The sequence below is a fragment of the Manis javanica genome, chromosome X (assembly GCF_040802235.1).
Source record: "Manis javanica isolate MJ-LG chromosome X, MJ_LKY, whole genome shotgun sequence".
Classification (NCBI taxonomy): Eukaryota; Metazoa; Chordata; class Mammalia; order Pholidota; family Manidae; genus Manis; species Manis javanica.
Genome location: NC_133174.1, coordinates 25294556 through 25313211, shown reverse-complemented (window position 1 = coordinate 25313211; position 18656 = coordinate 25294556). Strand labels below are relative to the sequence as shown.

The 18656-nt window shown below is 35.4% G+C and overlaps 1 protein-coding gene across 10 annotated transcripts in view; it reads left to right on the top strand.

The window, feature by feature from the left end:
- DMD (dystrophin) overlaps nucleotides 1-18656 on the top strand; it is a 2259748-nt gene that overhangs the window by 651687 nt on the left and 1589405 nt on the right. For 9 of the 10 annotated variants that reach the window (XM_036992000.2, XM_036992005.2, XM_036992003.2 and 6 more), the window contains exon 9: nucleotides 1084-1215. The exons of the other annotated variant lie outside the window; for it this stretch is intronic. In XM_036992000.2, the coding sequence (XP_036847895.2) occupies nucleotides 1084-1215 (132 nt within the window). The remainder of the gene's footprint in view (nucleotides 1-1083; nucleotides 1216-18656) is intronic. 10 annotated transcript variants of the gene reach the window in all.

Sequence of the window (18656 nt, the reverse complement as noted above, 5' to 3'; positions counted from 1 at the left end):
AAATCCTTGTATAAGTAGACCTGTGCAGGTTAGCAGTTCAATCCCATGTTGTTCAAGGGTCAAGAGTATTTATGTATATATGTGTGTGTATATATAGAGAGATGGGGGGAAGAGAAAGACTGTAAACCTAAATGTTATCTATCATGGACTAAAATATTGTTTGCAAAGCACATTGTTAAAATCCTCTGCTATTGATATGAACTATATTATAGTACTATGAAAGACAAAATATATTGCATTTCTATTGTGTAAAATGAAAATAATATAGATTCATTTGCATTTTAAACTTTCCATCAACTAGAGCAAAGAGCAAAGAATTAGAGCAAGAAAAAAGGCAAGTACTCTTTTAATGATATTTCTGATTTTTAGTTGCAACCTGCCATTGCATTAACAAATTTTGATTATTCAAGGAAACATTTTTGATAATATAAAAGCAGCTTGAAATATTTTAAGTAAATAGTAATGGAGAATACATATGATAAAGATTCTTATTATATTATTATACAGAATCCAGTGGGATTTTTCTATTACATGGCTTGTTCTCATTCCCAACAGTGGATATTTAGGGTGTTGTTTCATATTTTTTTTGGTACAATGATAGAAAGCCTTTAGCAAAATTTCTGCTGAAGGCATGGGAAGCTCTTAGGCCTAATTTTTTCACTCTACTGAGCTAGTTCTATTTTTAGCTTATGAAAGCTTCCGTCCTTTCCAGGGTATTGACCTGATGAATTCTGGTTTTGTTTACTTTGGGTTCAGAGAAAATTGCTTTTGGATGCCTGCTTTTGCAAGATTGAAGAGCACCATCCCATGTTAGTGCTGGAGTTGTGTCAGTATGGAATCATTGTTAAATCCCACCCTCGTATTTTCCCTGATGACCTGCTCTCCAACATGTCATAGAGCACCACAATTCTTGGAGCATACTGGTTTCTAATTATCACTTCCATGTATTTCGAATTAGACTTGTCATCTCACTGTTTCCATTTAATGTTCATTTTTGTAGTGTGTTGGAAAGCAGTCCTTTCAGGGTTACTTATGATTTCTCCTCCTCCTCTCTGTCCCCCTCCCCCTAACCCTTTTCTGCAGATCACAGTCAGTCTAGCACAGGGCTATGAACGAACTCCTTCCTCTCCTAAGCCTCGGTTCAAGAGCTATGCCTACACACAGGCTGCTTATGTCTCCACCTCTGACCCCAAACGGAGCCCATTTCCTTCACAGGTCTGTCAACATTTACTCTCTGTTCTACAAACCAAGAACTTCATCCAAGATAATCTAACATGGCTTTTGTTTGTTAGAATTTTACAGTGCCTTTTTTCTCCTCCATCAAGAGCTGTTTCATTGTTCCAAGTTGTGTTAGATACGTTCATATGATGTTGTTTTATTATTGAGACTTCTCTAGGTTTAACATAGGCTGATTCTTCATGAATGGGGATTCTCATAATAATGATTTGTACTTTCATTGTATAATTGCCAGTAAGGTTCTCTTTTACAAAGGCCACCAGTGGTTATACAGAAACACAAAGCTCATTAAAGATTTATATGTGTAGTTTTTAGGAGAATGAGAAAATGGTGAAAATTTGTTTGTCACACTATTTGGGGAGATTTTTCTAGATATCTGATACCTAAAGGAAATATATACTTTATATAGAGGCTCTCATTATATTTTCATTCTATAAAAATGTATTTGTATCTATTTAAGAAAACTGTAACTGAAAGCTTCTTCATATATTTTAATTTTGATAATTTAAACTTGTGTATAACAGGCTGTGTAGTATTTATACAAGAAAGTCACACCCAAACCAGGTGGGATTCTGTGCACCATTTAATATTTTGCATGTAAAGAAACTTTTCAGTGGAGCTCTCCACCATTGCAATGTTGTAGAAAACCTAAAAATACAAGAAAATATAGCTTAGTATATGTTAGATCATGGAAATGAAATGTGCTGAAATTGCTAGATTTGCTATATTTTTTTGTTTTATTTTGCTTAATATATCAATTTGAAAAGTTCTTGAGGAAGTGACATTTATCAAAACTACCCTAAAATGGGAATTTAGAATTATAGACCTGATACTATTGGTTAAAAATATATATACTTTTAGAGACTTATTGATTTAAAAAAATAGTGATTACATTTATTTAGTGATTTATTTGGCACAATGAATTGATGCATGAGGCTGAAAATTGTTAACACTCAAAGATTCACCCAGGGCAACATATTTCAGTACATAGTTAATGCCCTCCATTCTTGGATAGTTTTTCTGCAGAGCTGGACAAAGGAGACTGAGTGAGAACATTTGTGTGACTCAGCCTCACTTCAGTTAAATTCCCATCCACATTTTCACAAAGGCCGGTTGTATAATCTTGAATAATAACTGTAATCAATTTCCTCATTATCAGTACATAAAAATACTTCTGCTATACATTAGTGGGTGTTTGCTGCATGCCATGAGTGCACATTATATGAGTGAACAAAATCATTATAACAGGTCTTAGAGGTGAGAGATGCTATTTTTATCCCCATTTTAAGTTTCAGTAGTTCTATCCTTTTCTTTCTCACCTTCTCCATTCTTCCCACCCTCCTTATCACTATGTTCCGTTTGAAACCTCTAAGACTTAAAGAATAGGTTTTGTACATTCTAAAATAAAGGAGTATGAGCCAAAACAAAGAGAGAAGGTTTCTTCCCTCCCCCATTATCACTTTATTGAGCTGCCTTTTCCAGAAGGTTTTCTCCGATGCCTATTCTGGCAGCATATTTTTGCTTCATTACTACTTCATTAAGGCATTGCTCAGGTATGAATCCTTAATGAAGTAATTATAAATGGACTTAATTTTGCTAGACTCTGTTTCTTCACTCTACCTTTGTCTATATATTACAAAATACATAACATAACAAAATATTCAACAAATTCACTTACTTAACATAAGTCATGAGATAAACCTGATGTTATCCTATAGAAAAGAAGCATGAATCACAATTGATAAGGAATGGCATGTTCTGCTTTTTTCTATAAGAAGCACATCAGATGATTTCACACCTAGTTAGGTTTGATAAGTTTCTCTCTAAACTATTTACTATGAAAATGTTTTCTAGAATTTCTCTGAGGGGCTGAGCCTATACTGCCCCCTACAGGTTGTGTCTGATCCACTTCAAATGAACTCATGACAGGCCAGATAACATTGTATTAGAGGGTTTCATTCAAGTGTTTACTTGGTGGTCTACAAGAAGAGTAAAGGTTTCCATAATAGGGGAGAAACTCATGTGGGTGACTATCCTCAATGGAAACCATGAAATTCATTAATTATCATAAAAGCTCCCAATATCTAAGAAACATGAATTATCTCCATCTCCCCCAAACTTGGAAAATCAGATTTATGTTCACTGAAGTTTGTAAACCTGTTGAGGTGAAGCACTCTGACTTACCTCAGGATCCCTGGCTATAAATATCAGTTTTTCTCATAATTTTTTAAGAAGAAATACCATCTGATATGAACCCCTAACTTTCTTCATTGTATTGCTTAACTGCCATCCATCCTTGGGTGGGAGACATCCTTTTCATAGTTATACTTAATTCTTATTGTTATGGCATTGATCATACCTCTCATTCTACTCCAGGTCTTAATATCAAAAAACTCCAGTCTCTTTTTCACCTTCAAGTTCTCTCTCTCTCCTGGAGCTTCACCCTATCCAAAACTCCTATAGGTACTCACACCCATCTGTATGCCACCTCTTCCAAAACACATCACTGTACTTTATCTTGTTAATGTACTATTATGTGACTCTTCCACTTAGCGCCTTCTGTATAGTAGTTTATGCTTCATTCATTCATTCATTCAGCTGTTCAAAAAATAATTATACTTAGTCACCAAATCAAATGCCTTCTTTTCAGCTCGCAGGTTTTCTACCATAGTTGAAATACTTTTCTCATAGCCTGTAGACTCGTCAGGTTCTTCTCCATCTCTGGTCGGCATATCTTTCGTTATCTGGCTCTTTTCTCCTCTTCCAACTCCCTCATGGAAGATCCCTTGATCCGCTTATGTCTATACTCTCTCTCTTATCAGTGTGATTTACTCTCCTGGCTTTAAGCTGTATGCAGATGACCATTGTATTCTATATTTTTACCACTTCCAAGATCTCATGAATTTATAGCCATACTTCTAACTTTGTGATATTTATCAATGCCTTGGTGTCCACTAAGTTCTCAGACCTACTCTATCCCATAATGAACTTTGTTTGATTGCTCAGAAACCTGGTTCTTGTCCTTTTTGTCATGTAAATGAGAATATTATTCAGCAATCATTGAGACTTGAATATGTGACATACTTCTTTGTCTCTGTATTTATCTGATATTCAATAGTGAGATATACAAAGTCAATTCTTTCTTTACAACATGTCTTTATTATGTTCCATCAGTATTCCTTCTTGCCCTCTGATTCAGGCTGTTAATAATACATGTCTTCTAGATTACAAAAATAGCTTTTTAATCAGTATTGCTTTCTTAGGTTAGTTGCCTCTAAATCGAATTAAATTTCCTAAGTAACAGCTTTAATAATATTATTCACAAAACTTTGTTCACTTCCTGTTGCTTTTATAACAAGTCTACTCTCCTAAATTTCATCAAGAAGCTCCATGGTCTGTTAAAAATTTATAATTCATGCTTATTTTGTACTGTTTCCTGTTTTCTTTACTCCAACCAAATTAAATCACTTGCTTCCTTCTATATAAGGGCCTAGCAATTTGCTATCTTAGCTTTTATGGTTCTTTCAGAGTGAGTTTGTCTCCTTTTAAAAGTGGACAGTTGAATCCAAAATGCAAGGCCTAACCGATAAGTGGCAGAGCATGGATTCACATTCAGACTTACATTACTCCAAGCCCATGTTCTTCATAATAAGCAACATTAACTTTTCTCTACTATGGTTTTTATATATTATATTATTCACACATGGAGAAGCATTAATTTATGAAATCACTTAACATTTATTAGTCACCTAATATGTTGCAGTTATTATAGGTAGAAGTGATACATTAATAAACAAACTTACAAAATAATTTTTGCCCTAATGGAGTGCATATGCTAAGGCTTGGAGAGTCAAAATGTGAACAAGAGGAACAGTATAAATAAAAATGATCTTTCAAATACTGTGTATATAGTATGCATTAAGGAAAGTAAAGTTTAGTAGTAAGAATGATATTAAGTGTTAAAAAGAAAAAAAATAAATGAGGAAAGTGGAATACACAGTACATTGCAGAGAAAAGTTAAAATTTAGTTTGGGTAGTCAGAGAGGGACTCACTAAGAAGGTCAGTTTTGATTAAAGACTGGAAAGAGGTATGTGTATCTGGAAGAAGTCAAACCCATGAGGAGGAAACACAGTGCAAAATCCTTGAGTTGTGGGGACACGTGGACTATTCAGGAAAGGTATGGGTGAAGGGCACAGTGATAGAAGATGGTATCTGAGCTGCAATAATAAACCAGGTCACATAGGTCCTTGTAAGTAATGGTGAGGCCTTAGGTTTTTATTAACAGTGAGGTGGAAAGCTATTGGAGAAGTGACATAAACTTCCATTATTTTAGTGTGGCTACTGTGTGGAAAATAGAATAAAGGGAATAAGGATGGAAGCAAGGAGATTAGTTAGAAGGCTGTTGCAGTAACCCAGGCAAAATAGGACAGGGGCTTGGATCTGGATTATTTCTCTTTTTTCCTCCAATTGTAGTATAGTAAAATACACATAAAATTTACTATCTTAAGCATTTGTAAGTGTATAGTTCAATGCTGTTAAGAATGTTCATAAAGTTGTACAACCATTACCACCATCTGTCTCCAGAATTATTTTCATTTTACAAAGCAAGAACTCTGTATCTATTAAACAATACTCCCCATGACTCATTCCCTTCAGCCTTTTATGAAGCCACCATTCTACTTTCTGTTTCTATGAATTTGGCTTTTTATTTTTTTAAGATTCCTCCTATAATTGAGATCTCTCTGAGTTATTTTACTTAGCAAGTACCCTCAAGGTCCATCTGTGTTGTCACAAATGGCAGAATTTCCTTCCTTTTTATGGCTGAATAATATTTTGTTGTGTGTGTGTGTTTAACATTTTCTTTATTCATCCATCAATGGACATTTAGGTTGTTTCCATATCTTGGCTGTTATAAATAGTACTGCAGTGAACATGGGGATACATATATCTTTTTGAGTTAGTAATTTTGTTTTCTTTGGATAGGTACCCAGAAATGGAATTGCTGGATTGTATAGTAGTTCTACTTTTAATTTTTCGAAGAATATTCCATACTGCTTTCCATAGTGACTGCACCAATTTATGTTCCCACCAGTAGTGTGTGAGGGTTCCCTTTTCTCCACATCCTTGTCAACACTTGTTATTGTCATTTTGATAGTAGCCATTCTAACTGGTGTGAGGCGGTATCTCATTAGTGTTTTGATTTGCATTTCCCTGATCAATAGTGATATTGGACATCTTTTCATATACATTTTACCCATTTGTATATCTTCTTTGGAAAAATGTCTGTTCAGATCCTTAGCCTATTTTTTAACTGAGTTGTTTGTTTTTTGGCCATTGAGTTGTATTAGTTTTTTATGTATTTTAGATATTAGCCACTCATCAGATATATGATTTGCAAATATTTCCTCTCATTCAGTAGGCTGACTTTTCATTCTGTTGATGGTTTTCTTTTTAGTTTACTTTTCAGTTTGATGGGAATACCACTTGTTTAAGTTTTCTTTTTGCCTTTACTTTTGGAATCAGATCCATAACAATCATTGCCAAGACCAATATCAAGGAGCTTCCTGCCTATGCTTTTTTCTTAGAGTTTTATGGTTTCAGTTATTACACTCAAGCCTTTAATCTATTTTTAGTTAATTTTTGTGTATGGTGTAAGAGAGTGGTCTAGTTTCATTCCTGTATGTGTGGTTCTCCAGTTTCCTGAACACCATTATTGAAAAGACTGTCCTTTCCACATTATATATTGGCTTCTTTGTTGTAAATTAATTGACTGTGTATGTAAGGGTTTATTTCTGGGTTCTCTATTCTATTCTATTGATCTGTGTGTCTGTTATCCCAATACTATACTGTTCTGATTACTGTAGCTTTGTAATATAGTTTGAAATCAGAGAGCATGATGCCTCTAGCTTTGCTTTTCTTTCTCAAGATTGCCTTGGCTTTTCAGGGTCTTTTGTGGTTCCACACAAATTTTAGGATTGTTTGTTATAGTTCTGTGAAAAATGTCATTGCAGTTTTATAGGGATTGCTCTGATTGTGTATTTTGCTTTAGGTACTATGGACCTTTAAACAATATCAGTTCTTCTAATCCATGAGCACAGAATATCTTTCTGTCTATTTTTGTCTTCTTTAGTTTCTTTCATCAATGTCTTAGAGTTTTCAGTGTACAGGTCTTTCACCTCCTTGGTTAAATTTATTCCCAACCATTTTTTTCTTTTTGATGCAATTGTAAATGAGATTATTTTCCTAATTTTCTTTTCATATAGTTTGTTGTTAGTGTAGAGAAATCCAGTTAACTTTCCTATGTTGGTTTTGTATCCTACAACTTCACTGAATGTGTTGATCAATTCTAACAGTTTTTTGGAGGAATCTTTAGTGTTCTCTCTATATAATATCATATCATGTGCAAATAGTGACTTCTTCCTTTCTAATTGAATGCTTTTATTTATTTTTCTTGCCTAGTTGCTCTGCCTAGGGCTTCCAATACTATGTTGAACAAAAGTGGTGAGAGTGGGCATTTTTGTCTTCCTGTTTTTAGAGTTGAGTATGATGTTACCTTTGGGTTCATCATATATGGCCTTCATTATATTGAGTTATGTTCACTGTATATCTACTTTGTTGATAGTTTTTATTGTAAATGGATGTTGAATTTTGTCAAATGCTTTTTCTGCATCCATTGAGATGATCATAATTTTTATCCTTTATTTTGTTAATGTGGTATATCACATTGAACATGTTAATGTTGAGAAGCTTATGAGACTTGATTATACATAAACCTGGAGTTATGAGGTCCCAACTGAAGATAAGTAATTTGGAAGTCCATCAGCAACATAAATAATATTTAAATCCATTGATCTGCATGAGGTCACCTAGGAAAAAAGTACAGATAGATAAATAAGAGATCCTATGTCTTAGATATGATAAGGAATCAGTAGAGGGAATAAAGAGCACAGTCAGAATGAGGAAAGGAAAAATGGGGAGGGTGTGGTATTCTAAAAGTCACAAAAAGGTGTTTCAGGGAGAGGAGAGTGCTTAATGGCATTAAGTATTGCTGATTAGTTCAAGTACATTGAAACTGAAAGTTGATCAGTGAAATATCAGTGGAATAATAAAGGTTCTGGGAAATTCTGACATATAACAGTTAGCATAGTAGAATTATGAATAGCACCTCTTGTTCACTCTCAAAACCATCCCATTTTGGCCAGTAATTCACTCTAGCTAACATTTGCTTTGATAAGAACAGTTTCAGTGGAATGTGTGTTTTTTTGGGGGTGTTGCTGATTAGAGTTGGTTAAAGGGAGAATGAAAGTGAGGAGTTATTTGTATTGTAACACTTAAAAAATGTACACTGAATAGTTAATGTTAATGTGGACAAAAGCATATTTTTCTTGGACTAACCCATTCTGGTAACTGATAATCTATATATTGGTTTCCTCTTGCTACTGTAATAAATAACCATAAATTTAATTGCTTAAAACAGCACAAATTTACAATCTTATATTTCAGAGGTTCAACATGTGCTTCACTGGGCTAAAATGGGTGTCAGTATGACTATCTTACTTCTGGAGGCTCTAGCAGGATTCTACTTCCTTGTCTTTTCAAGCTTTTTTAGAGGCTGACCACATTCCTTGGCTCGTGCCTCCCTTCCATCTTCAAAGATAACAAGGGCAAATCGAGTCTCATATCACATTGTTCTGACCTATTCTTTCGTCTCCCTCTTCCACTTTGAAGGACTCATGATTATATTAGTCAATGTGGATAATCTAGTAAACTACCTATTTTAAGTTTAGCTGATGAGCAAACTAAATTCCATTTGCAAGCTTAATTCCTGATTACCACATAATGTAACATAATCACAGGATCCAGGTATTAAGACATGGACATCTATGCTGGGGGTGGGCAGTAGTGGTGTTTTTATGCCTTCCACTGTCTAATACCATGATATGCAAATCTGAAGAAGGAATGCATTACCTGTGAGCTAACCGTAAGACTGGTATCACTTGGTTTTCCCCAGGTGTTCCCCAATATCAGGCTTTTTCCTTACTCATTCATGGCTGTACACAAGCCTCTTCCTTCTTCCAGGGGCACTGTGAAACCACCTTATGAAAACAACGTAGAAGAAAAACAAACAAACAAGCAACATACCTTGTATTTCTGTTGAAGGGTCTTATTGCTCTTTGTGTTCCTTGCATAGCTTAGGACACAAATGCCCACATTCACTTTATAAATATTTTTAGCCCCATATAATGTCTTCTTCTGTCTAATAGCTCACAAAATAAAAAATTATCAGGCATTGGAAAGTTACGCATACTTTGCTTATGTTCCTGTAATTCTATAAGAATAAAAGAAAATCATATCTCAGAATAAAAAAGAGGTACCTCTCTTTAAAATTAGGAGTTTTCAAAGGGCTTTTGAATACATATATCTTTTGACCAGTGTGAGAAACCTGTGGAGTTATTTTATTAAACACATATTTTAAAGTAGGAGAAATTTATATGGAGTGCAGGATTTGTGTAAGCAGTAAGTGGCAGCATTGGGTCTTGCACTTGGTGTTATGACTTCTAGTACCATCTTTACATGATTTGAAACTCCAAGCCAGATCAGCCATAGTGTTCAGTTCTCATCACCATTATCCTTAGTATTTTAATATTTGTAAATAGTACAAAGCATTTGGGAAGAAGAAGAAATCTTTCTCTTCCTTCTCTTTGTGTGTTGAACAACAGCTGTCAGCCTCCTGAGTGTATGCTACCACCAATAAGACAGGTATAAATAATTAGTTTTGCATTTTTGAAATAAGCAATGAATACCTAAAACAGAGATATAAACATAAGGTATGTAGAAAAACTATAAAGAGGCATCTTCCATATTATTAAAATCTGTGAAACATCATAAAGGTAGGAATTTTTTCAAGCAATGAAACGGGTTCTTGTAATAACAAAGGGGAAAAATAGAAAAGCCGTACTAATGGGTCTTTCAAAATAATTAAAGTTGAAGAAAAACAGAGTTATGTTTAAATATTTTAGGTGAAAAATATTTATAAAGAATACGGTCAAGTGGAGATATAGTGGATAACAGTACATAGCTGGAAATGACAGATATTCGTAAACTAGAAGAAAAGAAACCATAGCACCCATCATACAAAGTGGGCCCAAGCCCTCAATGTTTGTCTATTCACACAGAATTCATGCTTCTCAGGCCTTCGGCTCCAGCCCTAAAATGGTATAGTTCTACATTTTCACCTACCTACTGACTAGTTGTTCCCTTGCTTGGGTGTCTTATCATACCCTCAAGTTCAATATATTTAAAGGTGACCTCATCTTTGCCCATGGAGTCGAGGGTCTCTTCTGACATTTACCCTCACTCAGGCTTAAACCCATCTAGCCATGTGTGACTCCTCTTCCATGAATCTCTCGTACCCAATTGGTTTTTTATTCCTACCCATTGCCACCGTGGATAGTCTGGATTTCAAGACTTTCTCTGATCTGGCAAATCTTGTCAATCTTATCTGTGACTCTCCTCCCTTATACACTCCCCCTATGTCCTTGTTTTCTTTTACAGTATGCCTTTAAATTGTGCTATTTAGTTTGCTCCCTCTTTCTTCTCCTTGCCTCCTGCTCTTTCTCCCTTTCATGCATACATGTCAGCTTGCACACCCTCTCATATCTACACAGGGATTCTCTATAATAATGACTAGCTTCATACTGCATGGCACGTTTCAGGAGCTGAATGATAGACTGAAGGAAGTAGGCTCACTAAAGTTCTATATATGAATTTTTGATTAACTTATTTTTTGCTAGAGGGTATATATGAATATCACTTAAAAATAAAAAGGATAAAAGCCAATTAAAATTAAATATCCTTCACACTCTTGCTACCCCATGTGTCCTTGTAAAATATCGATTATTTGCAGATTTCCTTACTGTGTGAGAGACACTATCTTGACATGTGCTTAAGAACTAGTAGGATTCCTTTTTCTGGGAAATTTTCATGTTTCCCAATTTTTATCATTTGGTATAGTAGCTCTTAGCAGTTCAGAATTATTTATATATTGAACACATTAGCCATTTTGTTGTGAAATGGAATACAAATAATTTAAAATTTGTTATTTGTCTTTTGAACTTGTGATATTTTGCTCCATTCAAAATGTTACTTTATTGTTGGGAATTCTTTAATCTTTTCTTTTATGGCTGCTTCTATTGGCAGGGGGAGGTCATATTTACAAAGGGCTCTGCTGTTGAAAGGGTGCATAAATTAAAAAGATTCTCCTATGGTTTCTTCTAATTCTGTTTCTTTAAACTTTGATTCTACTAAAACTGATGCAAGTTAAAAAGTTGAGAATAATTTTATTTTTTTCTCCAGAAACTACCCTGTTGTTGAAACCATGTATTGATTAATGTACTTTTATCATAATCTAAATGTATGCCTCTTCTAAGAGTGAAGAAGAATTTCCTTGAAGCTCCCTAGCCTATTTTCCCTTACATTTTGTTGGTCAGGATTATGTCACATCCTCATCTTTAAACTAATAAGGGCAAACAGAACACACTCCCATGATGGCTTGAACCAATCAAAAATTAACCATCCTTGAATCACATAGCCAAATGGAACAGGGTGATTCCTGAATAAAATCAGATTCTATTTGTAAGCAGAGAAGAAAGTGATGTTGTCTAGGTAGGTAGCAGTTTATGTCAAACTTTCCCAGGGCTTGATGGAATTTGTGTCCAAAGGCTGCAAATTTCAGTTATTACCTGGAAGATAGTTGTGATCAACAGAGACACTCACTTGATACTCCAAAAGCAGAGAAACAAACATTAATTGTGAAACCTCAAAATGAAACCATGTTTAACCAGAGAGACAAGAAAGTACTAGTTGAGCAAAGAGGAGGGTGCCCAAGCTTGGCATCAGAGAGACTTAGGTTTACATTCCAGCTCTGCCACTTTCTAGCTATGTAGCCTTGACAGTTTCTTGCTCTTTCTGGGTCTGAGCTTCCTCATGTATGCTGTAGTAATTATATCTAACTCACAGAGCTGTTAGGAGGATTAAGTAAGATGAATTATATTAAGACCCTTTCCTGGTGTAGGCACATTATAGATTCTCAAAAACTGGTGCCAGCGTCATGATTACTATGTTAGATATACCTGGAGTTAAATGAAATTTTGTGGTCTGATCTGAGTACCTTATTTTTTATCAGTTCTTCTCTGGGAAGATGTAAGTCTGAGTTCTAAACTGATTTATAATCAAACTTTTGAATCATAACCTGTATAGGCTTTGGTATCTTCCTGAGTTAACATACTGGATAAAGGACTAAGGAAAAGGACGTACTTTTTAGTTCTAAAGTTGTTAAAAAATAATATTGCAACCATGCCAAGTGGAATATGTAGCAATGTTTCCTTCTAAAGCAGAAAAAAAGCACTTGTAGGTGGTTCTAGGCCCAGTGTTTCTGTGTAGGGAAGAGGTAGGGGAGGAGAAGATTCTTTACTCTGTGTCTGCCATTAGCCCCTCCCGGCACTATTTGTCTCCCAGACAGAACACAGATTGCACAGATGAATTGGCAAACAGAGGGTGCAAAAAGGCAGCCAGTGGGGAGCACTCCTTAGATTAAAAGCACCATTGATCTGCTTTGTGGAAGCCTTTATACTTTCTGATGTGATTGAACAAATGACCTAGAAACAGAATTCTCAGGTTTGAGCTCAGGTATAAAGATCAGTGCACTGAAAATTTCCAAGCACAATTTTGAAACTGGAGGGTACTTTAGAAAGAATATAGGTAATAATGTTTCTTTGAACAAATACACTCTATCCTTCATTTTTTAAATCTATAAAATGGGAAAAGAGAAAATTTCCCTTGGCTAAGTAACACTGTATGAAGTGTCTTAGAATTTTTCACTGTTAGTTGCAGCAATTCTTATATTTAGAGTCAGATCTTTGAGTCAAATATCCTTAAATTAGAGGTGTGGATTTTATTCACTTAGTCTCTATGTATTGAGCACAGATTATATACTAGAACTCTTTGTAGTTTTTTGAAGTCTTTTGATGAACAAGATGGAAATGCAACCCTCTTTCATGAACTTAATTTATAGATGGGGAAAGAGACAAAATGTTTAAAAAATCAATTTAGAAATGACTATACATTGTGATAAATACTGTGAAGGCAACAAGGACAGGACGTTTTCAAAATAAGGAAATGTTAAGGTTAAAGAAGCATTCTGTAGCAAAATGTATCAATTGAACCTTCTCTTGGAGCTGAAAACAAGAGGGGGAGAGGAAGCTCATCTAGTTCGAAGTCCAGCTCTATTATTTAGTAGCGATCTGGGAGACCTGAGTATACTGATTCAGTTTTTTCATCTCAAAAATGGAGATAATTTCTACTTTACATGGTGGCTAAAATAATTAACACGTAATCTGGGGTTAAAGCCTTCACTCATCTTCTTATGCAGTAGGCATGAAGGAAGTGTTTGAGAATGAAGATTTGTATATAATAATAATGGAGGCCAATGTTCCTGCATTTTGCAGTATATTTACTAATTATAATATGAACTTAAAAATAACCTATGCCCAAAGAGGTAGAATAAAATCCCATTTTTACCTTTGGCAGAGATCCTTGGAATTTCTGAAAAAGATGATAGTTTAACCACCCATGCTGGAAACTGACTTCTCCCATCTACCTCTTGATACCAGCGATAGCTGCAGACATACAGCTGTAGGTGATACAGAAATGGAGTCTGTTTCTGCAAAACAAGGATATCTGAAAGTTCCCATTTATTTCAGGTTCATTACATCTATGGGGCTTGGTGGGGTTATAAAAGTTGAAGAGATCCAAGCTAATCTGTGTGTAACGATCTTTAAAAAGATCTGGCGGCTCGTTTGCAATCATTAGTATATTCTTTGGATCTCTTCATGTAGACTAGATGTAGTATGTCTTGTTGGCTTACTTTTGGACTCTTAAAGCATTTAATGCCAAGAATTTGTTTTCATATTTTTTGCAAATAAAATTTATTTTTGAGAAAGCATGCTGTCTTTAGAATGTATTAAAATTCTGATTCATCTTCTTTCTCATTGAGTGATGTAAATATTTCTCTGTTAGCTCACTTGAGTAATATAGTCATGCTCATCTTGTTTTCCAGTGATCATTGCCAGAAAATCACCTCAAAATTTAAGAGCTTACAAAAATACCAGTCATTTTTTGTCATTATCTCTCATGATTCTAGGGGTTAACTGGGCTTGGGGCTTCACATGCTGTTGCAATAAGACAGTAGCAGAGGCTAGAGTCATCATCGTGAAGGCTTCTTCACTCACATGTCTGGTGGCTAATGTTAGAACTTCAGCCAGGGAAGTTGGCTCTAACACCTACATAAGGCCTCTCCATGTAATCTGTGGGCTCAGAAAATGCTGGCTGGTTTACAGGAGTAGGTGATCCCCCAGAGTACCAAGCAGAAGCTGTATCACCTATTGTTCCTTAGTCTTGGCAGCCACATAGTGTAATTTGTTCCATGATCATGACAGGTACACCCATATTCAAGAATAGGGGACATGAACTCAGCTCTTGATGGAGAACTGTCACTATTACATTGTAAGAAGAGTATGCAAGGTAAGAGATCTCTTTATATTCATCATGAAAAATACAGTCTGCCACAGTTTACAGGATTTTTATAAGGGATAGTGACTAGCTGCAAAAAGTAGCTAACATGGTGCCCAACAGGTATTTAGTTATGAATTGCCTACTTGTTGATGATTGTAATTGTTTTAAGTAAGCTTGTACAGAACTTCAAATATCCAGGCTCTCAATTAACTCAGAAGTTTGAGAGTCTTCCCAGTCATATCACAGAATAGGTTCTTCAGTGGTGATCAGTTGCTTTCCAACCCAAGTGAAATTTCAAATTCAGTTTGGAAGAACTTATATGAGTTATTTAATATGAAGAGTATTAAGTAGGTGGAACAATCTCCATCCTCTTGATATTTTTTTATTAAGGTATCATTGATATACACCATTATAAAGGTTTCAAGTGAGAAGCATTGTGGTTACAACATTCACCCATATTATCAAGTCCCCCCAACACCCCATTGGAGTCACTGTCCACCAGCATAGTAAGATGCTATAGAGTCACTACTTGTCTCCTCTGTGCTACACTGTCTTCCCCATGACCCCCTTCACATACTATGTGTGCCAATAATAATGCTCCTCAGTCTCCTTCTCCCTCCCTCCCCACTGACTCTCCCCCACCCCTTTCCTTTGGTAACCTCTAGTCCCTTCTTGGAGTCTGTGAGTCTTCTGCTGTTTTCCTCCTTCAGTTTTGCTTTGTTTTTATACTCCACAAATGCGGGAAATTATTTGGTACTTGTCTTTCTCCACCTGGTTTATTTCACTGAACATAATACTCTTTAGCTCCATCCATGTTGTTGCAAATGATAGGATTTATTTTCTTTTTATGGCTGAATAATATTCCATTATGTATATGTATCACATCTGCTTAATCCATTTATTGTCTTATGGACACTTACATTGCTTCCGTATCTTGGCTATTGCGAATAGTGCTGTGATAAAAATAGCGGTGCATATATCTTTTTGAATCTGGGATCTTGTTTTCTTTGGTAAAATTCCTAGAGTGAAATTCCTGGATCAAATGGTATTTCTATTTTTAGTTTTTTTAGGAACCTCCATATTGCTTTCTACAAGGGTCAGACTAGTTTACATTTCTACAAACAGTGTAGAAGGGCTCCCCTTTCTCTGCATCTGTGCCAGCATTTGTTGTTCCTTGTCTTTTGGATGTTGGCCATCCTAACTGGTGTGAAGTGATATCTCATTGTCATTTTAATTTGCATTTCCCTGATAATTAGTGATATGGAGCATGTTTTCATGTGCCTATTGGCCATCTGAATTTCTTCTTTGGAGAAGTGCCTGTTCATATCCTCTGCCTATTTTTTAATCAGGTTATTTGCTTTTTGGGTGTTGAGGCATGTGACTTCTTTACAAATTTTGGATGTTAACCTTTTGTCAGATATGTATGTCATTTACAAATATATTCTCTCATACTGTAAGATGCCTTTTTTTTCTACTGATGGTGTTCTTTGCTGTACAGAAGTTTTTAGTTTGATGCAGTTCCATTTGTTCATTTTTGCTTTTCTTTCCCTCGCCCCAAGAGATGTGTTCAGGAAAAAATTGCTTATCTTTATATTCAAGAGATTTTTGTCTATGTTTTTTTCTAAGAGTTTTATGATTTCATGACTTATATTCAGATCTTTGATCCATTTTGAGTTTACTTTTGTGCATGGAGTTAGATAATAATCCAGTTTCATTCTCTAACGTATAGCTGTCCAGTTTTGCTAACATGAGTTGTTCAAGAGGCTGTCATTTCCCCATTGTATATCCATGGCTCCTTTATTGTATATTAATTGACCATATATGCTTGGGTTTACATCTGGACTCTCTATTTTGTTCCACTGATCTATGGGTCTGTTCTTGTGCTAGTACAAGTACAAAATTGTCTTGATTACTGTGGCTTTGTTGTAGAGCTTGAAGTCGGGGAGTGTAATTCCCCCCAGCTTTATTCTTCCTTCTCAGTATTGTGTTGGCTATTTGGGGTCTTTTGTGGTTCCATATGAATTTTAGAACTATTTGCTCTAGTTCATTGAAGATTGCTGTTGGTATTTTGATAGGGATTGCATTGAATCTAGATTGCTTTAGGCAGGATGGCCATTTTGACAATATCAATTCTTCCTATCCATAAGTACAGGATGTATTTCCTTTCATTGGTGTCTTCTTTAATTGTTTTCATGAGTGTTTTATCGTTTTCAGGGTATAGGTCTTTCACCTCTTTGGTTAGGTTTATTCCTAGGTATTTTATTCTTTTTGATGCAATCGTGAATGGAATTGTTTTCCTGATTTCTCTTTCTGCTAGTTCATTGTTGGTATAAAGGAATGACACCGATTTCTGTGTATTAATTTTATATCCTGAAACTTTGCTGAATTCAGATATTAGATCTAGTAGTTTGGAGTGGATTCTTTAGTTTTTTTTATGTACAATATCATGTCATCTACAAACAGGGACAGTTTAACTTCTTCCTTGCCAATCTGGATGCCTTTTATTTCTTTGTGTTATCTGATTGCCATGGCGAGGACCTCCAGTACTATGTTGAATAAAAGTGGGGAGAGTGGGCATCCTTGTCTTGTTCCCCATCTTAAAGGAAAAGTTTTCAGCTTCTCTCTGTTAAGTATGATGTTGACTGTGGGTTTGTCATAAATGGCCTATATTATGTTGAGGTACTTGCCCTCTGTACCCACTTTTTTGAGAGTTTTTATCGTGAATGTATGTTGAATTTTGTCAAATGCTTTTTCAGCATCTATGGAGATGATCATGTGGTTTTTCTCCTTCTATTTGTTGATGTGGTGGATGATGTTGATAGATTTTTTAATGTGGTACCATCTTTGCATCCCTGGAATAAATCCTACTTGATCATGATAGACGATCTTTTTGATGTATTTTTGAATTTGGTTTATTAACATTTTCTCGAGTATTTTTGCATCTATGTTCATCAGGGATATTGATCTGTAATTTTCTTTTTTTGTGGTGTCTGCTTGGTTTTGGTACTAGAGTAATTCTGGCCTCATTGAATGAATTTGGAAGTATCCCATCCTCTTCTACTTTTTGGAACACTTTAAGGAGGATGGGTACTACGTCTTCACTAAATATTTGGTAAAATTCAGTAGTGAAGACATCTGGTCCAGGTATTTTGTTCTTATGTAGTTTTTTTATTACCAATTCAATTTCATTGCTGGTAATTGTTCTGTTCAGATTTTCTGTTTCTCCCTGGGTCAGTCTTGGAGGGTTGTGTTTTTCTAGAAATTTCTCCATTTCTTCTAGGTTATCCAATTTGTTAGCCTATAATTTTTCATGACATTCTCTAAGAATTCTTTGTATTTCTGTGTTGTTCTAGTGATTTTTCCTTTCTCATTTCTGATTCTGTTTGTGTATGTATGTTTGTGCTCCCAGTGCAGATCTCCAGGGCTGTGTGTTAAGCAGGCCTAGGCCTCCACTACCTTCCCTCTCCATTTCTCTTCCTCCCAGCTGTGTATTCCACTGGATCGCAACTTTGCTACTTTACCGTTTTCCATGAGGTCTTCTCTTTTTCCCAGGTGTAGGCAGTGTGTTGCAGTTTTTTTCTGGTCGCTCTTTCAGGGTTAGTTGTATTTACCATATTTTCATATTATATGTGGTTTTGGCAGGAGGTTTCTGTCTAATTTTCCCAACACCATCTTTAAGCTCCTTCCATCCTCTTGGTTTTATAGGTGAAGGAACTGAAGACCAGAGATGTTATATCATTTAAAGTCACAGAGTAGACAGATTGGATCTAGGACCTTGTATCCTTAATTTTCTCAGTATGATTTCTATCCTAGGATTGTAAATGTTGTATGCAAATTCTCTGCATTT